This window comes from Nyctibius grandis, chromosome 13, assembly GCF_013368605.1.
Source record: "Nyctibius grandis isolate bNycGra1 chromosome 13, bNycGra1.pri, whole genome shotgun sequence".
Lineage (NCBI taxonomy): Eukaryota > Metazoa > Chordata > Aves > Nyctibiiformes > Nyctibiidae > Nyctibius > Nyctibius grandis.
In genome coordinates, this window is record NC_090670.1 from 1,936,968 (window position 1) to 1,963,032 (window position 26,065).

Genomic DNA, 26,065 nt, shown 5'->3' on the forward strand with positions numbered 1-26,065 from the left:
CAAATAGATATTGATTCTACACACAAACATTTTCCAGACAGGGCTATTGAGCTTCATGCTACATGTCTTTTTTTCCATCCAAGAGCAAACATTTCATTTTTGGCTTAAGGTAAGTGTAAGCAAATATTAACTTTCTGACCTTTTTTCCTCAGAATAGCAAAAATCAAAATAGATTGTTTGAGGTGGGGGGGAATGGGAGGTTGGTGAAACTCTTTTTCCATGCCACCAAGCTGGAACAAGTCTTACAACTCCCAAGTTCAGCACCAAATATTTCAGCAGAAAGTGGAGATAGGGTGGCTTGGTGTGCGAGCCCAGGCTCAGAACTGCCTCCACTGCTCTTGGCTCTGGCTGAGTAATTTCTTAATTACTTCTTCACTGTTGTTAAGAGCACTATGTTCTCCATCCTTCAGAGTACCAAGGGATCCTGTTTCCTCGCCTCTTCATCTCCTCCCCATCCCAGACCCTATGGAATTGAACGATGGAAAACAGATGGAGGAAAACTTTGTGGGATTTCTGTCCTCTGGGTGTCTGTCCTGCAGGGTTTTTTTTTATTTTTTAAATATACAAAGGGAGAAGTGGCACCAAGTTTAAAAAGCTCAGTTTGCTAGAAGACTGCTCTAATGAGAGTTGCTTTGCTTTAAAGTCAGTGAGTGTGGTAGATGCACACTATAAATTCAAATTAACCATGGTAGAGTAGAGAGAAGTCACTCCTGGAGTGTATCAGTGCATCTCTCCTGTCTGCTGAAGTTTATTATCCTCCTTTGCAAATCGGATCAGAAACAGGGAGCTCATGTGGTACTGAGAAACCCAGGATCTGAGCCTGCGTGATGTTGGGTTCTGACTTTACAGCAGAAAAGTGGGTCACCAGCTTGTTAGTGGCAGCTCAATTTTGGTGTCATTTAGGCAGATGAAGAGAAGAAAATAGGCCATCGATCAGTCTAGCAAGAGCCCCGGGCCGCTGTATTTTAATTACATGTGTTCTTTGGACCAAATTCATCCCTGTTGAAACATCATCAACTTAAATGAAACTCCACAATGAAGGAATTTGGCCCAATATGTTTTTTTAATTAGGTGTATTATTATTAATACACCTAACACTGTTGCAAATAACTCTTTATTTTTCTGTCTCTCCAACTTTTCTCAGCAAGCTCGCTCAGTTTTCGATGCTGTTTTCAAGTAGTGAAGAGTGATGAAGAGAACTTTTGCTTTTAGCCCTTATGATAGGAAGAAGCTTTAAGCAATTGTTGAAACTTATTCTTCCAGAACGGGTGACCTCTCCCCAGCACGGCGCTGCAGCTCTGTATTTAGCGTAGGGAAGCTGGGTGCTTTGCGTGATGGAAACTGTGATTATCAGCAACGTTGCTGCCATGTGCTCTCTCTGTGAGTGCTGGAGAAATCCAGTGAAGTCCACCGTGAAATGGGTCCATTTCTGGATGGGAAAGTTTTACTGGGACCTGTTCCATCAAAGCCTGTCTGCTCGAGCAGCAGTGAAGGTTGGTTTGGTTCCCCCCCCACCCTCCAAGAAGGGTTTCTGAGAGTCTGGAAGCCAAAATGTGTCAAGAGTTAGGACTAAAATGCAGCTTATCTTTCTCAAGCATGAGTAGATGTGCAGTTGGTCTGAGGGCGCATGAGGGGTTTCTTCAAGGAAACATCTGCAGGAGGAGCCTCTGCCTACTTGAGCATGTGGTGCCAAAGGGTGTGATTCCAGTTTCCCAGCTGGAAGTTAATGGACCATGGAGGAGAGTCAGAGTGAGGCGGAGCGGTTGCTCCTCTCTGCAGCAGCCCAGGCAACGAGGGCGAGCTGAGCTCTGCTGTCTCCAGCAGTGCTCCCAACCACTCGCCCGCAGCCGTGAGAGTGGGAGCAGCCAGCGGCAGACAGCTTCCAGGGCAAGCGGAGCTGCTGTCCTAGCTGGGTCCTTGCTCTCCTCCGTCCTCCAAGCCACCAGGCTCAGAGCCCTGCAAGGCTCCCCACTGATGGAGGACGTGATCCCGGAGAACATCAGCTGGGCTGCCGAGGAAGCCCAGGGCAACGAATCCTCAGAGCACGCGTTCTTCTCTCTGGATTATCAGCATGTTCAAGTCCCCTTTGAAATCACGCTCTGGATCATGCTTGCATCCTTGGCCAAAATAGGTAAGGCATCTTGAGAGGGTGAGGAAGGATGGGGGTCTCCATGGGGATGGTGTGGGCAGGGGTGGCCTTTGCTTCGCCTCTTCTCCAATCTGAGATAACGTGCCAAGTCCTAAGGATGCGTGTGTTGTGTGCCAGACATGCTGCATGCACGGAAAATAACCACCCAGTTGCGTTTTAAGTTGGAAATTCTGGTTTTCCACCTAGAAGCTCACACCTGTGCGTGGTGCTGCTATTAGTAGGAAAACTATCGGGGCTTCCAGGAATTTTATTTAACTGCAGTACGCACCAAGGTGTGTGTTTGTCTCGACTAACTTGCCAGCTACACCACAAGCAGGGTGTCCTCTGGCATCCTCATCTTAAAATGAAGACTCAGTCTTAAAAAAGGGGCTGCCTCTGGCCAGCTGCGAGGAATGGTTCAACCTCTGTGCAGAGTGTTACAGCCTAAAACAACGTCTCTCTGCATCGAGGAGGTTGTCTGTGTAATGACACCTAAGAAAGGATCTTTTGTATAACTTCAACTTTTTTTTTGTTGTTCCCTGCAAAACTGGGCAGAGGAAAGTGGAAATTATATATATTTTTTTTGTCCTGCAGGAATCATGATCACTTCTGTTAAATTACTGCTATTTCTTTTATTTTTTTCCCCAGAAGGGAGAAGTCTCTGAGATTCGTTTAGGTCAGAACTTCTTTCAGATGGAAGTAGTCTTTTTGTTTCACTATTCTTCATATTATATGATGAGATCCCAATTCTATTAACATGCATGAGGAAATAATAGTGCTCACAGATTTTTTTTTCTTATTCCTATTCCAGTTTGGTTTGTTTCAATTACTTTCTTTTAATAACTCACCTTGAGTGCTTGTGGTGGTTGTCAGCATCTCTAGCATCAGGCGTTGCACAAGGCTGGCTTGATTGGACTTTTTTCAACATTACCTTTAGCTTTAAGTGTTAATGATTAAATATTATTAAAAGTGGCACCATTTATAATTAATGAAAATGCTTTTTTGTGATTTTTTTTTTGATATATAGAATCCATATTGTGTTTACAAATAGCAGTTGCTATTTATGTTACTGCTGAAGATGGTCTGCTAACTAGATTACATCATAAATAATTCCAAATATTTTTTATTTATGCAGATTATTTTGGGTTTTTATGTGTGTATTACCTAAAAATGTATCTTTAACCTCATGCTATGATGAAATGCAGTCTGAACCAACAGTAATTTTAGAAAGTTTGGTATTTTCTGTAATCTTTCAGATTTTTCTAGCCAATTTCTTATTGAGCACCTTAATTCTGTGCATTTATTATTACTACTCCAAAGCGTAGCCTGTGAAGGTAGGAGCATGGGGAGCTTCCTCACCCTGACGAGGAGCTGCTTGGTGCTGTTTAGCCAGTTTGGGCTGGTGAGATAATACGTTTTTTATCTATCCATCCCTTCCAGGGTTTCATCTATACAACAAGCTGCCTTCTGTCGTTCCCGAGAGCTGTTTGTTGATATTTGTAGGACTCATCATGGGGGGAATCATCTATGGCTTAAACGACAAGTCACCGCCTGTTATGGACAGTGACATCTTTTTCCTCTACCTGCTGCCACCCATCGTCCTTGACGCGGGGTACTTCATGCCCAGCCGTCCCTTTTTTGAGAACATTGGCACTATCCTCCTCTATGCGGTCGTGGGGACGATATGGAACGTGTTTGGGATCGGCTTTTCCCTGTACGGCATCTGCCAGGTGAAAGCCTTTCGCCTGCAGGACGTGTCGTTGCTCCACAACCTCCTGTTCGGCAGCCTGATCGCCGCCGTGGACCCCGTGGCGGTGTTGGCGGTCTTTGAAGAGATACACGTCAATGAAAAGCTGCACATCTTGGTCTTTGGCGAATCGCTCCTGAATGACGCGGTGACGGTGGTAAGGATTAGCCTTTGTTTTGAGTATTTAATGTTCAGAGGAAGGATGGGCTGGTGCTGAGAGGTGGGACACAAGATCTGTAGAGGGAAAAGGTGTCAACAGTCTTCTAGCAGAGGATTCCTGGTCCACTCCTCTGGCCTGAGGTCCTTTAAGAAAAGACTGGACATGGCACTTAGTGCCCTGGTCTAGTTGACAGGGTGGTGTCAGGGCAACGGTTGGACTCGATGATCCCAGAGGGCTCTTCCAACCCGAGTGATTCTGGGATTCGGTGATTCTGTCCTGAGAAGCTTTCAGGTGAACAGCTCTTCAGCTGTATATCTGGAGACAGAAATGCATGTGAGTGCCGCATCACTCCCCTGATGGACACCTGACCTCCAGAGAAGGGTGCTGACCCTGCACTGGCAGAAATCCCAGCAGCGTATTTTAATGTCATAGCTACATATGGCCACGTCTGGTGAATGTCTTATTAACGGCTGGTTTTCCTCTTTCCCTTCTCACCCAGGTGCTCTACAAGCTGTTTCGATCTTTCTGTGAAATGCCAACCATCAAAAGCGTGGATGTTTTTGCTGGAGTTGGAAAATTCTTTGTGGTTGGGCTAGGAGGAGTGTTAGTAGGTCTTACTTTTGGGATGACCGCCGCCTTTACCACGCGATTCACCAAGGATATCCGTGTCATCGAACCGCTCTTTGTCTTCCTGTACAGCTACCTTTCCTACCTCACCGCTGAAATGTTTCACCTCTCGGGGATCGTGGCGTGAGTATGTCCCAGCATCTCATCTGTCCAGGAAAGCTTTCTGGCTATATTTACTGAAAAGTATCAGAAAAAAGTTTTAAAGTTTGCTTCGTTGGAAATCTGTGTATGGCAGCGAACAGGGAGTATAAAAGCCTGTGGAAGAGCTGAGAGGTGTGACCCCATTTCACACGTTACACAATGACATGTCAATGGTAATAGCTGCAAGTCACAATCTGCTCAGATGACTGCTGCTGGGCCAGCTTCAGATGGGTGATGGGTTTATGTAGGTTATTGAGGAATGTTTGAGCTCCATGTCTTTTGTTTGGAAACCCTGAATGTTCAAGCAGCGAGAGGTCTAGTGGGTTTGGCACCGCCAGAAGGGATTTCTTGGCATATTTTGTCATTTTCCATGTGTGGCCCAGTCAAAACTAACATTTGAAGAGCTGCAAGGAGCGTTTAATCAACTCCTCAGAAAGGTTTGGTCTGAGTTTACAGCATGTCTGTTCTAGCACCTCCTCCTGATCTGCATGCCCTACTTACCAGCTAGCTTTGGGTGGTGGCCCCAAAGGTGCCCTGAAGGAGACCTTAAGGTGACAGAGCAAAGTGAGCCATGGGGTGGGAGTTGTGTATCCCCTGCGGAGCTGAAGCCTGGAAATATTCCTGCTGTTTGGGAGTGGAGGGCCCTAGTGGAAACCTCTGCTTTGGAGGTTCTGACCTACTGTTGGAAGTTCAGACACAGCTCTTGAGTTTGGTCTCCTGAGTGAGGGTGTCATCCATCATCTCTCTATCTCCAGTAACGTTTGAAATCTGCTGACCAATTTCAGCCAAAGTGGTCAGAGATCAAGGTTTCAAAGGCACTAAACCCAAACTGCTTCCAATTTACTACACCGTAGTCAGTCCTATACGCTCTTCAATCTAAAACACACTTCAGAGCACTGAAGGGTTTAATCTATGAAGCTTTTGTACAGGGAGGGTACAGCAGCCTGGGGCAAACAAGGACTGCCCGTGTCCTGCAGCTAAGTCCCACGTTGTATCAGATCCCATCTTGTGTATTCCCCTGCAGCTTTTCAATCAGCAAAGCAAAACTTTTTGTTTCTATAAATTCAGTCTTTCACAAATTGTAGTTTATAGATAATACAGTTAATTAATTTTTCTTTTTATTGGGTAGGTCTTTCAATAAAATGAATAATTATGGGCCAGATCCTTCAATTTTAAGGGAGGTAACTAAGCTTTCTGCTTACCTCATTGTGCATTTCACTTGCAGGTGCTGGGAAAAAACAGATATAATAATCCTAATGGTCAAAGAAAGCTCACGCTGGAAAGCAGAGATAGATGAAAAAAAGTGATTCAGTGCTGCTGGTTTCTGTGGGCTGGTGTCTGTTGCATTGGGTTCTCCTACCTAAGCTATGTCAGCTGGTGCTGAGGATCACAACCGACTATTTCATATTTCCCTAAAGACTATGAAGTGCACTTAGACTGCATTGATAGCTGCAGTGTAAACAACTGCAAATCTGGTAATAATGAAGATAAAAGGAAAATAAAGAAATTAAGTCGGGTACCAGCTAGATCTGGGAGATCTATTTTAAAACTAATGACAATGCTTTGGGTATAAACCATTCCTATGTCTTGGAGATTTTGTTTCCTCAAGTGGTTAATAGAGCAATATTCTAGCATCACCCAAAACAATTCTAGCTCTGGGAATAGGTAAGAGAAAGCCTATTTATAGGAGCGTAAGACAGAGCAGTGAAATAAATATGCTGCATAATCATCATGGAGCAGAAAACATTCCATCCTAATGGTGTCTCCTTCTATCCATCACAATCTACTGTCCCCATTATGGAACCCATTTTCTGTCCTGTTGAATAATGCATTGTTCCCAAAGCAAAACAATTGCAAAGGCAGCTGATTCCTGCACTGCTGCTCTTATAATTGCAAAATTATAAACGCCTCTTTTATGTGCCTTGATTTCAAACAATTCATTCGTTTATGACCAGGGAATACTGTATTATAAGAAGATCTTGGCAGTTTGTTTCTTTGAAAAATAATTTGATTGCCAAAAAAATCAGTTCTACATAGTCCCAAAAAAAATCTGTGAATTCAACCCGATCTACTAAACAGTTCTGCAAATGTTTTTTAGTTTAACTTTTTTAGTTTAACCCCGTTTTAAGGGGTTTTTTCCCCCCCCTTGCCCTAGTTGCAGTGCCCTTCTTTGAATTGGTGACAGAACAGGTCAAGTTTATTCTTTGTCCATAAATCTGCTGTGAATCCATATCCTTTTCCCAAGGTTCCCAAACCACAGCTGTGGAAGTCACTTGCCCATAAATACTTGTTGGATTTCTTAGTTCCTATCTGGATGTTTTACCCACTATTTATTGAGGCAGATAGAGAAACAGAAGAATTTTATTATTTTCTTTTTAGCCTGTGGTTCAATCCCTGTTACTCCTTCTGGCTCAGTGCTTTGTACAAAGTGGGTCAGTCGAAAAAGGATAAATCCAAAAAGACCGATTTCAGAATATTTTTAAGTATTGGTACATTTTCTTAGGAGATGAAAGATGTGAACTCAAACAATATTAGATGAAAAAGGGATTTGAATCTTGGTCTCAGGCTGCTGGATAAAATGGGATCTCTTTCCCAAGTCTGACCTTTCCTATCCTGTGCCTTTGCTACAAGTCCTTTCCCTGAAGCCCAGTTTTAATTTCAGACAAACCCAAATGTTTCTTTCTCCTTCAAAAAAAGTATGTGTTTTTTTATGGCAATGAGGAAAAACAGAGAACAATGATTTTTAAACGAAAGAAGTAGAAATGTGTGTATTTGTTGGGTGGTTTGGTGGGTTTTTTTGTGTGTTTTTTTTGTTTGTTTGTTTGTTTGTTTTCGGATGCAAAGCCCGGTAATCAGCGACTCGCAGTGGGTGGAAGTGCATCTTCATTTGTTTTCCATCAAAGCCCAAATAATGCAAAGAATCTCCTTGGTGAAATTCTGGGGTTAAATGTGTTTTCACTGCCAAGCAGTAGTTGCCTGGCTGTTTTCTGAACAATTCTTAGCTGAGAGGATCCATTATGGATAACGTGCTGTGAAGGCCACCACATACCTTAACACCTCTTTGTGTCTGTATGGGTCACTTACCTGTCCTGGTCACAGCTGGTGTTTAAAGTCAGTCTGCCAGACCCAGGGGCACTTCTGCAAGCCAAGGATCTACTTCTCTGTGGGCTTGTCTGCATGTGATGTGATGTAGAGAGAAAGGAATTTTTGATGCAATAAAGCTCCATGTGGGGTGGCCTTACCAAATACCAGTGGCAACCAGATCTTGGAAACATAAAGCTGTTTTGCTATTGCTGGTACAATGTTTAGAACAAAATGTTTCTGTCCAGGTTAAAATATAAAAAATGGAGCTTCAGTTCTTGGAGCGCTCAGTTGTTTTGACCTTCTAAGATTGCTGGCCTGAAAATGTATTGATTTGAAAAGCTGATGAATTAGGCTAACCACATGTACCCTGCAACTTGAAGAACCAATTATCCATGAAAAATTGCAAGGCAGAAGTTTTAATTGGTGCTGCACACTTCTGAAGTGACCTTGGCTATGCAATACCTGAGGAAGTCAAATGGACCAATGGTAGTGACAGCACTTCTTGGCTCATTGTGCAGCCTTGTGAGTGTGCTTGAGCATTTTGTTGTGTCTTGGTTGCATGGAGTCAATGCCTTCCTAACTGTGCCCAACTAGTGTGCAGTGCAAGTCCAGTCAGGCTTAGAAATATACAGGGTGAGTTATGTTGTATGCTTGAGTTTCTCCAACTTTAGGTTAGCTTTGGTCCCTTGGGTGAAGGAGTACAGCATTTGGGCTGCTCTTAAACTACACTGATCATGAGTCCTGCAAGAATCCGCTGTAGTGACCAGATATCGACCAGTTATTCAGACAGTCTGGTCAACCTATATAGTATCTTATTGTCCTGGTGGTCCTCCTGATATTATTGGACAGATGTAGGAAGCAAACCACTACCCAGTGAGATGTCTACAAACATCTAAGACTTGATGAAGACTATTTCTTTTCTAAATGACAATGTGTCAATTTTGTGAGCTTAAGTAGAAAAATTTATTGTCTCATTCTCATTTTCTCAGCATCATTGCTTGTGCCATGGGCATGAAACGTTACGTGGAGGCCAACATCTCTCTGAAGTCTCACACCACAGTCAAATACTTCATGAAGATGTGGAGCAGTGTTAGTGATACCCTCATCTTCATCTTTCTTGGAGTTTCCACCATTGGAGAAAATCATGAGTGGAACTGGCCGTACATTTGCTTCACTGTCATTTTCTGTCTCATTTGGAGAGCTCTAGGTATAGTGAAAATACAGGTCTGTTTTGTTTGTTTATGGGAGTGTAAAAATGTCATTCCATTAAATGAGAGAATGCTCCTGCGCCCACCATCATCCTTTCCTGCCCCCTCTGTACGTGTGGTTGTCACAGATATGAATGCAAGGACTGAACCAGGACACCCCATCTGATGCTTCCCCTCCTCTTCCATCACTGGTGTCTGGCTCAAAAGCAAGTCTTGGGTCTTACCGTGATTTCCTAGACTGTACACTCACCGTAGACAGCACTGGTGCTACCTAGAAGTTCTTATGACATCTGTAAATACAAGATGATGAGTTTTATCTAATTGGTCTGTTTGTTTGATGTGCTCCCGTCTTCTTTGCTGCTTTTCAGGGGTTCTTGTGCTGACTTTCTTTGTGAACAGATTCCACGTGAACACCATCACCGGCAAAGACCAGTTCATCATAGCGTACGGCGGTCTCCGCGGAGCCATTTGTTTCTCTTTGGTTTTCTTGCTTCCTGACTTTCGCAGAAAGAAGCTCTTCATTGCAGCAACAACTGTTGTCATCCTCTTCACCGTCTTCGTACAGGTAAAAACACTCGCGGTATGAAAGCGTGTCACCAGCAGATGTAAAGAATGAGCATGATTTTCTTTTTCCCAGACAAATAACCAGTACTAAACCATTAGATGGATACAAGGATTTACCAGTCATTAAAACTTTCCCTCCATCAAATGTTTAGGCATATAAAAATTTAAAATTATTACTGAAAGAGGCAGAAGGTGTGAGAATGTGTCACACGTTCATTAGGTTCACTAGCAGTTGTTGACTTACAAGTGCTGTAGCATTTTCCATGACAACTTGTCCCATCTTTGATCTGATCCAGCCTTACTGGGGTAGCAGTGGTGAAAACTGGGAAGAATGATGCTGGCATAGGTTTCCTCTCTGAGTTAGTGCTGTTACGTGTTTTATGTGAGAGCAAAGCCAACACAAATCAACCTCTACAACTAGTTTGCTGTTTGAGCAAGGTAAGAACCACTTTGGCTTTAACTCTTCCACTGGAAAAAAAACTTGAGTGTGTTTCTTGTTATAAAAGCAAGGAAAATCAGAAGCAAATAAAAAAGTCATAGCACATTTGATTTATTTGCCTCTAATTTTTCTTTTATAGCTGATCCCTAAGCCCTGTTCCTTCCCGCTTTCTCTGTTTGCCCCAGTGATTCTTGGGTTGTTTCCTACCCCATGGGAAAGCTTCCACAAGTGAGTGCGACCTGCCTGCATCCCGGGGTGGTTGTGGACAGGTTAACTCCCTGCTACCAGGGTAGGAAATGGAGGTGAACCCTCACGGCACTGGTTGCTCAGAGATACTGGGTTTATTGTTTAAAGTGGGAATGTGCTATTTTTTTTCTTTTATATTTTTTCTTTTTAAAGATTTATTTCTGCTGTGGTTGTGGTTTGTGGGGTGGTTTTGGGGTTTTTTTGTGTTGGGTTTTTTTTTGTGGTTGTTTTATTTTTTTTTTTGCAAAGCCCAATCCCATAGAAAGGCCAGAGGAGAACCTGCAGCTTGAGGTGCTCCTGGGGAGCACACGAGAGGTGCCACCTCTGACCCTGCCTGCAGTCACAGAGCATGCAAGGAACCAGGCTGGTCAGCCTGTGGCTGGGGCAGGGGCAGAACTTGGTGCTGGTGTTGCTCTCCTTACTAACATGCTTTTATTTTTTCCACGGATCCCAGAAAGTTAAGAGTGGGTCTCCATAGGGCTGAAGCGAGGGGGGTGGGGGTCTGGGAATGGTGCTGTGCAGAAAAGCTCCCCAGGAGCTCCTCTTCTCAATCACATGAAGTCCACGCAGAGCTGCTGACCTGGGGCTGCCCTCCTCCTGCCTTTGGATGGAGGGAGCAGAGCAGCTGCTGGGGCTTTGGGAGATGGTGGGTCACGGTGACAGCTGCCCCATGGCTGAACATCACCCCACAAGAGCAAATTCCTTCCGCTTGGCCTCCCTGGACCCCTGAGGTGTGGGTTTGGGGCACTTGGGCAATGCAGAGGGCTGGGGTTGACTGTGGTTCCCCACGTCCACCTAATCCACACCATGAGCTGAAAAAATGGTCAACAAGTGTGACGTGCTGATGGGCTCAGAGCTGAGTCCTGCAGGGCAGCTGGACCGGGCACAGATTTCAGACTGAAAGGAGAGAGCAGGGGCCGGGGGGCGGGGCAGCGTGGTTAGGCGGAGGTTGACAAGTTTTAAGATGCAAATGTGGGTCAGAAATTGAAAAGATAGGGTCACTAGGCACGTCCGCTCATGCAGAGACGCTCTTGAGTCTCAGACAAAGGTTGTTCTAAGGCAGGAGCTCCATTCTGCCGAGGCTTCGGAAAACCCTTCCCAGGACTGGGAAAAGGGCTTTTGTGTAACCTCAAAGCTCAACTGGTGATGTCATCTCCATGCTAAAGGGTGAGAGTTAAACAGGGTCCCCCGTGGGTATGTGTCAGCAGGGCGACCCCTTGACCTTCAGCCATTCAGCAGGAGCACAGCATCTATAGAGACAGGCTTTGCTCAGGCTCCAGGTACCTGCAGCATTGTGTAGCTGAGGCCACCGTGAGAATAGGGGGGTGCGGGGGGGGGAGTAAACTTGCTTAAGAGCAGAACCAGAAAGATATTGCTGTAGCTCAGCACAGAAAACAGGTAAAAGTAACAGAAGCAGGTATTAAGGTGAACCTTCAGAAACCTGGGTTTGCAAAGGTGTCCTACAGCTTCTGAAGGCTGTGGCACTGCTGCCAGCCACATCGATGGATGTAGCATTGAGGAGTCTTGTCGGAGCACAAACCCTCTTCATTTTCTTGGAAATCCTGACTGTGCTGTCTGAACAGACTAGTGACCAATGTGTGAGCAGTTTGGCTTGTCCATACATGGGTCAATCGGTGATAACAACCCAGGAAACTAATTTATTTTGGCCTTTCTAACTCGGTTGCATAAGGCTCTTCCCACAACAAGCCTGGTTAATAATTTTGAGGAGGTTGACTGAGCAATTGTCGAGTCCTCAGTGCTTCCAGGCAGGCCACGTAGACCAGAAAGTCCTCCAAGGAGCTGTGGGCTTGTCTGGAATGTCACAAAAAGCCCTCATTGTTCTGCCTTTCAGTGCGGTTTAAACATTAAATACCACGTTCTCCATTTGAAGTTCACTCTCGCAGCCTATTGGCCTCTGACCTCTTCCATGAAACTGTTAGCAAATGTAGTAATTGTGAAGAAGTTTTGTTGTTTTGTTTTGGGTTTTTTTTTAATTTGCTGCCTACACTGACTCATTAGTCACTGCATCACTGGCGGTAGAAAAACTTTGTGTGAGCCTTCAGCATCGAGTGATGCACTTCAGATGAGTTATCCCTGGTAGGCGGAGGAGCATCACAGGGGACCTCCAGGTGTGTTGTGAAATGACATGTGGCCTGAAAACGACACGTGGGATTCCCATAATGCTCCCAAGGTCAGGTAGGGCCAAAGGAATTCAGGTGTTTCTAAATTTGGGAGTCCTGGTCATGAAACTCCAAAAAAAACCCATTTAAAAATGACAACAAATGCAGCTGATTTATCCAGTGAAGGCAAGAGACCAAATTGCATAGTCTCTACTTAATTTTTGTAATATCTGTTATTTCTGAATTTGTGAGTTTTATGTTGTTTACTCTGAATAGCGATGCATTTTTTATTGCTATTAGCTATTAAAATGACACATTAATTGTTTCTGCAATTAAAAATGTGTTCAACTCTTCTCCATGCCAGCATTTGTGACATTCAAAAGTCATAAACACCAGCTACTCCATCATTTTTGCTGTAAGCATGTCCTAGAAAAGTAATTTCATACTGAAGCCAGACAAAGAAACGCATCACAGCAGCATTTTAGAAGTTCTCTCATGAGGCTTAAAGGACATTAAAACTCTTCCCTTGACCCTTCCCACCAGGTGGATACTTTGATTGGTAAACTTAGCCACTGGCTAGCCATCAAAGATCGTTGGAGTAACGATCTGTGACACATAATGCTCAAAAAGCTTGCAGACAATGCTGGTGGAGGCTGCGCGCTGTCAAGTCTCAAGGACTATCATCGTTTCAGGCATTTGAACTTTGAATGTTTCAAGCCCCTTTCCATCTGGTAGGCTACGAGCAATAGCAAACCACAGGCTTGACCTTGAAGCTACTGGTTGACTTTTTGTGGTCTTTGAGATGCCGGATGAGGAGAGCGGAGCATTTCTCCTCCCTGCCTACCCCCATCCTGAAGCCTGTATGTGAGCTCCTGTTGATGCTAAGAACACTTGATGTGAAGAAAGGCTGATATTTGTGTTTGCGGTTGTGCTGCAGGGAATGACGATCCGTCCTCTCGTTGACTTGTTGGCTGTCAAGAGGAAAAGAGAGAGTGCTCCCACAGTGGGAGAGCAGATCCATATCCGGGTAAGTGATGTATCCACCAACACATGGCCAGAGCTTTCCAACATGCTTTGCTGATAGCAATATGGTCCTTCTGAAATGTGGTGTGTCTCCAGGGACTCTACAGATCTGCAATTGCACCTGAATCTTCTGCAGGTCAGTCCCTTTCCAGGTCTGAAGTCCCATGCAGCTTCCTAACCATGGGTTATTATTTGCATTGGAATAGCAGCCACCAACTCAGTCAGGCTGGTGTTGCGTTAGGTGGTGCACAAACATGACAGAAAAAGACAATCACTCACCCAAAAGTTTGTACTCTAACCTAACTCCAACTTTTCTGCTTCTCTGGAAAGAGTGAAAGAAAGAAAATGAGAGTTGGTTGCTTTCAGGGTTGGGTTCTTCCACATGTTCATGTGGAAGTTCACAGTCACATGTGACTGTTCACCAGTCACATCACCACCATCAGTTTGGATATTTTTGCAAAAAAAAAATGTAGAAAAGGGAGGGTAAGGTTAGCGCTATATTGGGGGGAACCACTGAAATGCCCCCTCCCTGGCAGTGTTCAAGGCAAGGTTGGATGGGGCTCTGAGCAACCTGGTCTAGCACAAGGTGTCCCTGCCTGTGGCAGGGGGGTTGGAACTAGATGATCCTTAAGGTCCCTTCCAGCCCAAACCATTCTATGATTCTAAGTCCATAACCCAAAGGTGGAATTTAGTTCACCTTGCTCTTGCCATCCCAATATTGGCCTTTCTAGTTGTAGAGGACTTCTTCAGAGAGTGGGTCAGCTCCACGGGAAAGCAGGGTGTTGTGCACCCCTAGCTGAGGCTTTGCATTTGCATCTTCATCCAATGTAAAACTGTTTCTGAATTGAATTGTTCACACCCAATCACATTTCTCTGGGTGTGGCTCCTTCATGAATATTTTTGTCCTCTTTTTTGGGTAGCTAGAAATAAAGACGTTAGGTCTGAGGACAATTATAGAAACTGTTAATCATCCTCCCAATTAGGCTGTATTACAGGGCTTTGTCTGAGGTTAACAGAACAGTTCAATAGGCTGAAGAGTCTTTTCCTATCATGAACAGAGAATGCTTTCTTCTTTTGTTAGGGTGTGAATAGTAACTCATCTCTGGAAATGTGTTTATTAGGAAAAGTGAGCTGAAAATGGCTCTGTACCAATTAAGTTGAGAAGGTAACAATGCAGGTAGCTGGAAATCAGGGACACAGAAGCCAGAAGCAGCGTTCTTCCTCAAATTTATTTCTCCATCAGATAGTCAGGACATCCTTGCTCGTAAGAGCAATGATCAGTGTGGGAAGGGGGTCATTTGCTGGTCCTCAGACCACGCAGCTGCTGATAGCAATGTGAGGACTCTCAACTTGTACCAGGCTGCAGGGCTGAGTGAACTGCTCTGAATTTTTTCTGACCCACAAAAATATTTTTTTAAAAAAATTAGAGCTGCAGGAAGCTCCAGGGACATCGGTACCTGAGTGTGGAGGGGCATTGACCCGCAGTAGAGCAGAGCCCTCTCCCAGTTTAGACTTGTCAGTAGGAGGGAAAACAATTTGGGAAATTAGACATTTAACATCTAGGTGGAAAAATCAACCTGTCTGGAATTTTTAATATAATTTTAAACAATAATAATGTTTTTGTATAAGGCACGATATGGGCAATGTTTTCATTTAGTGGGAAGTGTCTGGGGGAAGGCAGTATTTGTTATTCAAGTCAAAGCATCATTTGTACGTTGTCTACATCTATATCCTGAAGATACTGATCTCCTGAGACAAATTGTCCCAAAAAACCTCAGTATGAGCATTTCCTGCTTCTCAAGGCCCAAGATGCAGGACATGCCAGCCATCAGCCACCCTGTACCTATCATAAAGAGCAGATCCACATCCCTCAGCGATTATTCTTTGCTCGCACAGACCTGAAAACAAGCAGCCAAACCACTTACTGTGCTCCAGAACCGAGGGATACACGTGGATGACTGGAAGGGGAATTAGCCCGACATCCCCTCTTGTTTACTGGTGCTGTGTACTGAGCTGAAAGCATCTCCTGGTTTGTCTGCTGGCTTTTGATGTTTGCTGACCGAGTTCATCACGTATGCCATACATGCAACCGGTGTATAGCAAAATCCTCTCTTCTGTTTAGTTCTTGGATCATTTGCTGGCTGGCATTGAAGATATATCTGGACACTGGGGACAGTATTACTGGAAAGACAAGTAAGGATCTGCCAAAACCCAACTGTGTGCATGTGTAGAAAAAAATGAGGCTGGTTTCTATTCCCTGAGTTTCCACCGTGGGCAGCTGAGCCTTGTTCATCCCTGTGGCACAAGGCAGGTGACAGGGGCAGCTTTTCTTGTCCAAGGTGAGACCAGGGTCTCGGAATCTTTCCCCACTTGCAGGTCACATGTACTTCACCCTAAGACGACTCATTTCTCCTCTCCTATTGTGTTTGTCCCTTCTTGTCCAAAGAAATCTGCTGGAAATTAAAGGGCGGTGCCAGCACAACACGCAGCTTGTGTGGCTTCAGCCTGTCCCTGCCTGTCCGGCCATGCGGGAGCCGAGGACCCCAACCCAGTGTGTGCACAATTAACATTAAAAACATCAGCTTGCAGCACTTGTAGGGGCAACTGCTTGTTGTGGACTGACAAATCATAGAGGATCTCTACAGATTTCTGTAGCAAAGTGCTTAGTTTTCATTAAGTCCCGGCAGTTTGTACACACAGGTTTGGTTTTTTTTAATACAAATAGCATAAAATATACTAATAGCAATCTAGGAGGCTTAATTCCTTGGCAGTGCAGGCACAGATGCAGCTGACTTCATAGTAAGGACTCATAAATGCAGCTGGCAGGGATTTCCTTCGGAGGTGCCACTGGAGGGTGTGGGAATTGCTGCTGCTGAGGAGTGTCCTGGCTCCTCGTGGGCAGGTTTGTGAACACCTAACTGCAGCCAAACTTGAGTGCAAGGATTTGAGACCAGCTAGATCTTTCCCAAACGTGCTGCATTTGAGCAGAAAGCGAGAGGAAAGGGCTCGAGAGGGAACCTGGAAGTGTTTGTTGTATCCCTGGCAGCTACTGCATGTTCTTGTAGCACTTATAGTAAACTCATGATAAATCTGGCTTTTCGGGGAGTTTTTATTGTATTTGGCAAAGTTTTATGTCTTAGCTCATGTGCTGTAGTGCAGAAATGATTAGGGACTGACCTTTTGGATCATTGATTTCTGGAAGGAAGGTAATGGAATATAGTGAAATATGGGACTGTCGTGAACTATGAACCTGCTGGCTTGCTCAGGTCCATGTAGGTGCTGGGGAGTCGTGGGAGGAGGCTAAGCCCGTCTTGCTTTGTTCTCAAACAGATTAGAATATTTCAACAGCAAATACCTGCAGAAGATCCTACTTCGAGAATACGACCAGCCAAAATCGAGTATCGTGCTTCTGTATGAGAAGCTGGAGCGGAAACATGCCATCGAGCTGGCAGAAGCCGGGCAGCTGGGCCATACCCCGTCCCACCCCTCCTTGCTGTAAGTGCTCCCCTGCCACCGTCCCCTTTTGGTCACACCTCTAAACAGTTATGAAAAGCTTTTGCAAACTTCTCTGCCTCCTCTGCTCTTCCCTGCTGGGCTATCCCATGGGAAGGAGCAACATCACTCAGACAAACGCAAAGTAAACGCTATTTAAAGCTTGGTAGGTGGGTATTAAAAATGCTCAGGTGGATGAGCAGTCTACTGGCGTTGATGAAGAGTTTCTGATCTCGTACGTGGAGGCTCACCTGTATCCCCCCGAGTTACACAGAAATGGTGCTCTCAGGAAGAGGGCATTGCAAAAAATGCACCATTTTTTTGGTGGCTTTGCACCATTACATGTACTGAAGGAACCAACAGTGAGAATGAGTGTGGGCTGAGACAGCAGGGTCAAATATTTGCGTGTCAGAATGTCCATCTCATCCCTCACAGACCGTTCTGCTCTGCCACGTTCAGCTCTTCTACCTACCAGGGAGCACGTGGATGGCGCAGCTCTGACCCCGATACCCCTTCTGCTGTGAGCTCCAGCTCCAAGGGTTGGCTGTTGGTCCTGTCTGTGGGTGGTGGGATCCCAAAGGGCTGCTGCCAGCGCTGGGCTTTGGGGATGCACTGCTTGTGTTGCTCGGCATCTTCGGAAATAAGGTGTTCTGATTTTCTTTGCAGCAACAGCGACAGGACTGTCGTAACAGACAAAAAACTGGAGGATACTCTGAATCTGGATGTCCTGGAAAATATACAGGAAATATTGGCAAGGAACCTGTACCGCATAAGGAGAACGGTATGACTCTTCCTTCCGTCTGTATTTTAGATGCCCAGTAACAAAAGTTATCTCAGTTACCCCAACAGCCCGAGCAGATGTTATGAATATTTACACAATTACTAACGATGTCTCTTTGTGAGCAGAGAATAGTTGACTGTGTGAAGCCAGATCCAGTTTCCAAGTCAGTGGCACATTTCTGTTTGCAGCGTGACAGCTTTTGAAAGGTTCACCCAGTCAGGCTATAATTTCGTGAAGTATTTTAGGCGTCAGTACCCAGAACCAGAAAGGAGGAAGGAGAAGCACATGGATCTTCAGGCACCAGGTTAGCAGATCCAGCTGCTGCAGCAGCTCCTGGTTACCCCCAGGGCAGAGCAGGGATGGCATTATCCTCACGGTGCATTTTCTCCCGTAGAAGAGAGCACAGGCAGTGAGCTGCAAGTGAGAATTAATCTGCAGAGGTTTTAAAGCCGCTCAGCAGTTTTGCCATGAAACTGGTACAACTGGTAAACAGCACAGAAACCACTTGCTGTTTGCTGAAGAACTCATGAATAATCTGTCTGAGGTTTTACACAGCTCCTAGGACTGCGCGTTGTAATTGCTGTTCGCACGGTGATACACAGAGCCTTATCCTTAAAATCCACCTAAGCCTTTGTTTTACGGATTACGCACGAAATACCGAGTCCTTGGGGACGTGGCTGGTGTGGGCAGCTCAGCACAGAGGGATCAACCACCTCCTCCCATCCCTCTGCTGAGCAGAGAGAAGCAACTAGATAAAGCTGGGAGGAAGCCTATAGAAATGGTGAACGGGATGAAGGTTAAGGTGTACCCCCTGTTTGTACTTACTCCTCCTCACCCTTTGTAGCAACAGTTACACCATCTCCCACTGATGTTAGTGGGACATTTAATTTTGTTTAGTTTACACATTTTGAAGCAGGATTTACCGTTCCTGTTGATGCTCTTGCATGATTTATAGATGAAGGTGGGGCTGATATAAAATTTTGGAGGGCTGGGCAGAGGCACTGAGGCAGCTCTGGCTGAAGGCACCTCGAACAGAGCAGTTGCACTGGGTTGGTGTTTCACCTGGACTAGTAGAGGTGCATCTCAGTCTCGTCATCCAGTGATCACTTGGGCAATTTTGCATAAAGAAGCAGAGTTTGGAATCCCGTTTTCTCTCCTTGGCTCTTTTCCCTCCATCCCCGCCTCTCGTACTTGGGTGGATCAGTTCATCCCCATAACTAGGCAGGATGGTTACAGGGGGGTGAAGGACCCTGGAAGATGCAGGCACTGGTGAAGGGGTGCTGGGATGGTCCCACATCCAACAGCAATCTCTCTGGTGCAATCTGCAGGGGCCGGCGTACAACAGGCACACCCTGCCCGGAGAGACCGAGCCCGGGGAGCACGCCAAGGAGATCCTGATCCTGCGGCACAGGAGCCTGCAGGTGGGAGTGAGCGGAGGCGACATGGGCAGCACCAGGAAGGAGGTAAGAGAGTCCAACAGAGGGCTTATGAGGATGATGAAGGGAGTGGAGCACCTGCCTTAAGAGGAAAGGTTGGGAGATCTGGGGCTTTTTAGTCTGGAGAAGAGAAGACTGAGAGGGGATCTGATTGATGTGTATAAAGAGATGAGGGCTGAGTGTCAAGAGGAAAGGGGCAACCTCTTGTCACTTGTGCCCTGTGATAGGACAAGGGGCAGTGGATGCAAGCTGGAGCACAGGAAGGTCAACCTCAACATGAGGAAGAACTTCTTTACTGTGAGGGTTACAGAACACTGGAACAGGCTGCCCAGAGGTGTTGTGGAGTCTCCTCCTCTGGAGAATTTCAAGGCCCATCTGGATGTGTTCCTGTGTGACCTGCCCTAGATTGGTCCTGCTCTGGCAGGGCGTTGGACTCAATGATCTCCAGAGGTCCCTTCCAGCCCCTGATATTTGATGATTCTATAAGAGGGAGCGGGGCAGGCTTGGACCTGCACAGACCACGCACGGGCTGCTTTCCCCATGCAGGTATAACGAGCGCTAGCAAGAGTGCTCTTTGCTGGTGGTATTTCCTTTTAAAAAGACAAATCCTGCTGTTTTTTTGTTTGTTGGTTTTTTTTTTAAAAAAAAGCATCTCTCAATCCTAAATTGCGTTGCAATGAGTAGGAAATACTGAGAAAAAAACACCCAGCCCTACTCATGACAAACAAATGAGCCACCTCGCACGCGGCGCCGTTCAGTGCTTGGTGAACACAGGCTTCCATCCAGGCTAGGAAAGTTCTTCACTGAGCAAATGTTATTAACTGAGCTTCAGTCTGTAGATTCAGAGGTCTGGCTTTTCTCACGTTTTCTTTTCTGGGAGATTTCGTCGAAGGCGGGAAGTTGGTTCACCCATTGTCAGTGGTCCAGAGGGACTGTAAATATTTGAAACTGTTCGGTGTTCCCCTCCCCAACTCTTCTGAAAGGACAGGAGCATTATTGTGAGCTTTTCTATTTATTCTGGAGGTGAGTTTTGTGTTTTTAAAAGCAGCTACAGTTCTGGGCAAGCTTGAAGAAAGTGAAATAGAGGGAAGTGTTGCATACTGGGTTCATGGGAGAACAACCTTGAGTCTGAATTACTGCTGGCACAGCTCCATGTAGGTTCATGTTCTGAATTAGAGGAGAAACAAGGTAAACACAATGTCTGTGGCTGGTGAAGACTTTTGCTGACTTCTTTGGAAAGCAGCTGGGCCAACGTATCCCTGTGGAAAGACGAAATGGTCCAGGAATGGTGCACGAGGAGCAGGCTTGGTCTTTTTGGTTCCTCCCATCCTCTGTAAGTCTTACTCTGGAGGAAAAGCAATTAAGCCCTCCCGTATTTTGCTCCCAAACCCCCAGGTCAGTAGCAGTAACTGCTGAGCCATCCCTAAATTTCACCCACTTCTCTGAATCTTAGGTTTTGATGACTTGGGCTGGAGCGCTGTCCAAGTGCAGACTGTGGTCTCTAATCTGGGCAGCAAGAATCCACCACCAAGGAGAAGAGGATAAACTTTTAAAAAGAAATAATTTATCTTCCTTTATTTAGATCGTAATTTTCCATGACGGCACAAGAACTCGGGACTGCCACAGGCTTCCTTCCACTCTGATTTCTCTGTTCAAATGCCAGTCGTTGAAGAGCCCACCGAGAACAGCAGTAACGCACCAAATGCCGCTGCTTCTCAGCCCTTCCTTCGCAGAAAGGTGTTCCGGCTCTTGCAAACAACTTACAAGATTTAATTTGATCATTTACATGCTGATTGGTACTTACAATTCAAAATAGATAGGCAAGAACATGGCATGTTCCTGTAGAACATTTGGTATAATTAAACCTCAAAAGAACAACATCAAATTGAGGCAGATTTTGAGCACCACGTTGGGTACTTTAAGGACGTTTGATTGTTAACCCTTGAGCTCCTGCTTTCCCCTTCACCGCTGCTCCCGTTAGGTACTGTGGTGCATTAGGTAGGAAATTCAGCCCCTTTGGGAAGGCTGTTTCTCTGCACCCAGCAGGAAAAATCAGGCGTGCTTGGTGCAATCAGCAGCTGATCTGCTAATGTGTTAGAAGAGCTGCCTCATTTTACTGTGAACAGAAATAAGGCGATCCCCAAAAGTGATGGGATAATGTTCTACAAGAGCCCTGGAATATTAGCAAGAGGTGGGAGGGTGGGTGAACGCTGTTACTTCATGCTGTAGGAGGACAGATTGCAGAATTTGTCAGCAGAAAGAAGGAACACTGTGCTAAAAAGTAGATTTCAGCCCATTAAATGCAGCTCAATACTTTAAATTTTTGGGAAAAAATTAAGCCGGTCGGATTTAGTTTCGTGCCAAGTTGACAAGGAAATGGCATTTTCCTGTTTAAAAAAGAAATTAATGAAAAATAGAGGTAGTTAGTGTTTGAGAGCTTCTAATTGTCACATACTCCATCTTTTGTAGTCCCAAAGGGGGAAGGATTTGGCCTGACAGGTTTTGAGTTGGCAAGAAAAAACTGGACGCTCTCCTGCCACCCGCTTTGCTATTCTGCATTTCACCACGGGATGGGAGCATTGCAACTGTGTTTGCAAACCCGGCTGGAAACCAAGGGACTGGGAAACAAACTTCAAGCGAAGGGCTGCTGGAAACCCTCCGGCACTGGTGAAACATCTCCCGTTGCCAGCCTGTTTGAAAAAAAATTTGGCGATGCATTCAATCAGTTCGGTGTTATGAGTTGACTGAATAATTAAAACCCCCTTTGGTTCAGTAGAAACACTGCTTTTTCTGCTCGCTGGCTGTCTGCTTATATATTTTTCTTTTTAGTGAAGTTGCTTAGTCCTTTGCTGTTAAAATGTGAAGCTGTTGTAGCTCAGTTAGATTCATCTCATCATTTATTAGGTGCTGGTTCTTCTTTCCCCCCCCGTATCAGTCGCCACAAAAATAAGGTATGTGTGGAAGAGCATCTTTCTGTAGGTCTGTGGCTGCACCAGGCTGGGGAGGAGCCAAGAGTGAAGTCCATCTCGCCTGATGGACCATCCATCTCCTTCCACAGTCGGAGAGGAGAAACCAGTGGCCTCACCAGGACAGACTGGTCCGTGACCAACACCTGGCTTCAGCCAGGGCGAATTACCTCTTTTCTTTATCCTGGGTGGCTTTAGGGGTCTACTGCACTTCGGGTGTCTACCTTTGCTTTTACAGGAGGGAGAGGTGACTCTTGGGCTGCGTTAGGAGCCCTTGCCAAGGAGAGATTGGAGAGTGAGTAGGGAAGGCAGAGAGAAGGAGTAAGAAAAGAACAATCCTCATCCCTCCCAAGCCAGCGGCGCAGGTTAAATGATTTACACCAGGCAGAAGAACCTTGGCAAGACTACGAGGTGACTTCAGATCTGAATCGTAGCCCAGAGGATTAACTCCAAGACTATCTATTTCCAGCAGAAAGTTCGCCTTCCTCCGCCTAAGGACAAAATTCCTGCCGAAGGCTGCTGCTTCCTGGAGCTGTGCATCACGCTGGCTCTGAATGCTGCCTGGATTTTCGGCTTGCTTTATTTTAGGCAAGGATCCAAGGCAGAGTACCCTGGCAGGGTGGTTCCTGAGACCCAGGATAGCTTTTATTTACCACCGAGCACCCAGAAAATCCTTGCACCTGTAGCCAGGCAACTCGGTCCTTTTTTTCTTCTGCCAAAACACGAGTACGCTCCCCCAGAAGGAGCTTGTTTGGAGCTGCCTGTGAGCTGTGTGCGTAAATGACACACTGCCTTCGGTGATTGTGCCGGAGCCCTTTCATGCAGAGCTCCGAGGAGCGCTCCGTGCCCCTGGGAAGGGCTTTCCAGGGAGCGGGCGCTGCCGGGGAGCCGGGCAGGCATTGTTGGTGAACAAGGGATGGAGGGCATCGGTCCTCGTTAGGGGAGGGAGGAGAGTGAGCCGAAACAAAACAGAAATGCAGGCTGGGAGGTGTCCAGAGTTATTTTGGCAGTCTGGGCTTCTGGACCATGGTGCCAAATCACAGCTGCGCGAGGGACTTAGCCCCCGTTTACAGCAGCACAGAACAATTCAGGCAGCATTGTGCTACCTGATTTATACTATTTTTTTTTTTCCCTGAAGGGTGGAGATTAACACTGGAGTGAAAGAACAGGGAGCTCGTTAGTGCAAGCTCGTTACCTGCCTCCTTGGCCTGCAGCCAAGGTGAGAAACACCTGTGTGCTGGGGATGGGCTTCGCCTGCCCCAGGGCTGCTCTTTCCCCTCCTAGCTGCTGAATCACTCCTGGAGAGCTCTGACCTATTCCACCAACCTGAAACAAATCAGCGTCTGTAAATATTTCCTGCCATCTATTTGGTCTATTTTTAGCAATAGTTCTTTTTTTGTTTTTCTTAGCAAAAGTAAAACAAATGGAAACAGAGTCCTTGGGGATTGCAAATGGCTTGTTTACGAAGCAGGAGGGTCATTAACAGCCTCCCTCGCAATCTTCATAAATGCATTAAAGTCCTTTTCTTCCCCAGTCGCAGAAGGATGGCACCCACCCGGCGCAGGGCGTCCCCAGCACGCAGCACAAGCTGTGCCGCTCCTTCACCGGTAAGCTGGGAGCTGGAGGGTGCCGTGGTGATTTCCCACCTCCCCTGCCTGCCCTGTCCTGTCCCCGTGGGGTGGCCCAGCAGGTGACAGCGAGGATGTGCTGAGGTCCGTGGCGTGTCCGTTGCAGGGCTGGGATTTGGGAGCGAGCCGAGTCAAAGCCTCCTGCCCTCCCTGCCTCGCCACGGGGATGACCTGGGCTGCGGGCAGGGGGGCAGGGGCATCGCTCCAGCCCGGGGGACACGGTGGGACTCTCAGATGAGCATCACTAGTGAGCAAGCAAAGCAAGAGCCTTTCCAGTGCCCTATCTCAACAATTTACAGTTTTCTTGTCTCCCGTGTCCACTTGAAACTGGTACCATCCTTCATATTCCACCAAGCACCAAGATGTTTGGCAGTAACTGCAGATCATTCTGCCTGTGGTGATGCTAATGCATAAACTAAAACCGTGTAAAAATGAATGATACTTTGAAACACGAAGTTCGTGCCCAAATGCTTTCCAAAAATTAAGATCTATTTTTTTTTTGCTTGCTAAGTATTATTAAAGTGCATTTTGAGTACCCCATTAGCAGCACTTCTGTTTTGAATATCTGTTACAGAAAGGTCAGTGGCTCAAGACCTCATGTAAGCCCAAGCTCAATTTGTAGATAACTGAAAGCTTAGTTTTCACACTTAAAAAAAACAACGGTTTAATATCAGTGAAGCCTCACACAAAACTGTATACAGAGTCATTTTAGCCTCTGAACCACAATGAGATGTTCAGTGGGGAACTGAGCACTGAATTTTTACAATATGTGACATAACACCTTTTAGAACAATCATGTCTGTAAAAGTGATGATTGAAAAGATTCAGTATTTGTTGAAAATAACAAAAAACCGGTGTTGCCTCCAAGTATGGGTTGAGATAGGTTAGGGCGCTGGGTCTAACATTAATGTACAGAATATTTCTTTATTACATACGTACCGGAAAAATATTTAAGAAGCAAGAGCGTTTCCTTTTCAATCTTTGTGTCCTATTTCCAATGTTGTCTTCATTTGTAACGTTCTTTAAACAATTAACTAAAATCTTGCTAAATAAAGAGCCGTAGAATAGCTGGAAGTTTCTCCGCACAAAGGCATCTTACTGCAGGTTTACAAGAGTAGATGAGAGGAAGACAACTGTGTGGCACTTAATGTGAAATTACAGGTTCTCCGTCAGGACCTATAGCTCTTGAAAAGCTATTTTAAGGTAGTCACTGATAGGAATTTTTGTTCTGCACAGTTGCTGGTGGGGACTGACAAAAGAATTATTATATTGATCCAGATATGTAACATATTTCAAAGTACAAAATAGGGTTTAAATTGTCTTTTTTTTTCCTTCCATTGAAACACTGATCTTTGTCTTCTGTTTTATAATTGAAAAATGATCTTTGCAGTGGAACAGTGCATCCCTAATGAGCAAATGGCCACCTCGGTAGCTCTTGGTATTTCTTCGTTCCTGTTGACCCACAGAGGAGAACATTTCTCATACAAGTTGGTGTTTTTCTCTTCCCACAGTGGGGAGTGCGGAAAAGTTTCAGGAAGCGAAACAGAACTGGTCGAGGTCGGTGTGTGTCATCCCACCTCCACAGCCCCGCGGTACGGCTTGGGGTGAGAAGAAAGAAGCGGAGAAAGAGCTGACTTTGGAGATGTAAAAGCACAAGTGATGCTGCTGGCTCCCCATGAGGGATCTGGCTGTGTTTCATGGATGCCTGCTATACGTGTAGATAATGTAAATAACATGCAGATTTCAAAGGACAGCACGGACAGGACAAAATGTCCCGAATGGTTTGCATTGAAATGTGGGCTCTTATTGCACAACGTTGGGTTTTTAATGGGAACCAAGGGAAAGGATGCGCAGCTGAGTGCTAGCAATGAAAGGTAATATCTAAGAGAGAATTTCTAAGAAATGTCTAGGAAAAATGAGTCTGTTCAGCCTGGGAAAATTGCTGAAACTATCTGCAACTGCAAGAAAAGATGTTTTAATAAGGTGGGATATCAGATCTTCTCATGAGTCAGCAGGGATAGACTGAACAGCAGGGAGCATTTAGGTTATGTGTTAAGAAAAACTTTATAATCTCAACGAGGGTTTTATCAAGCAATGGAGCATGCCACCAGGAAAGACATCAGAAGCAGTGGAAGGTCTCTTCTGCTCCTCAGGAACTGGTGGGTCCTGACTATGAGCTTTAATCATGTGAAGTCCAAAGTTAAATTATGTAGTTAAATAAGGTGGTGTGTCTTACCAGAGGGACTGTCCCACACCTAGACACAGTTCTTTTAAT

At 45.6% G+C, this 26,065-nt stretch overlaps 1 protein-coding gene across 1 annotated transcript; it reads left to right on the forward strand.

Annotated features, from left to right (window-relative positions):
- Window positions 1-1,974: 1,974 nt before the first annotated feature.
- On the forward strand, window positions 1,975-25,438 carry LOC137669704 (sodium/hydrogen exchanger 2-like). Its single transcript, XM_068411963.1, has 12 exons — window positions 1,975-2,131; window positions 3,569-4,032; window positions 4,535-4,785; window positions 8,877-9,094; window positions 9,464-9,660; window positions 13,402-13,491; window positions 15,610-15,680; window positions 16,818-16,982; window positions 17,646-17,760; window positions 19,089-19,223; window positions 23,697-23,769; window positions 25,302-25,438. Exons 1-12 carry the CDS (start codon window positions 1,975-1,977, stop codon window positions 25,436-25,438), a joined length of 2,073 nt encoding a protein of 690 aa, XP_068268064.1.
- The last annotated feature ends 627 nt before the right edge of the window (window positions 25,439-26,065 follow it).

Coding starts and splice junctions, on each gene's coding strand:
- LOC137669704 (XM_068411963.1), top strand. CDS start 1,975: ATGGAGGACGTGATCCCGGAGAACATCAGCTGGGCTGCCGAGGAAGCC. Junction 4,786..8,876: donor CACCTCTCGGGGATCGTGGC/GTGAGTATGTCC, acceptor TCATTTTCTCAG/CATCATTGCTTGTGCCATGG. Junction 19,224..23,696: donor TGGGCAGCACCAGGAAGGAG/GTAAGAGAGTCC, acceptor TTTCTTCCCCAG/TCGCAGAAGGATGGCACCCA.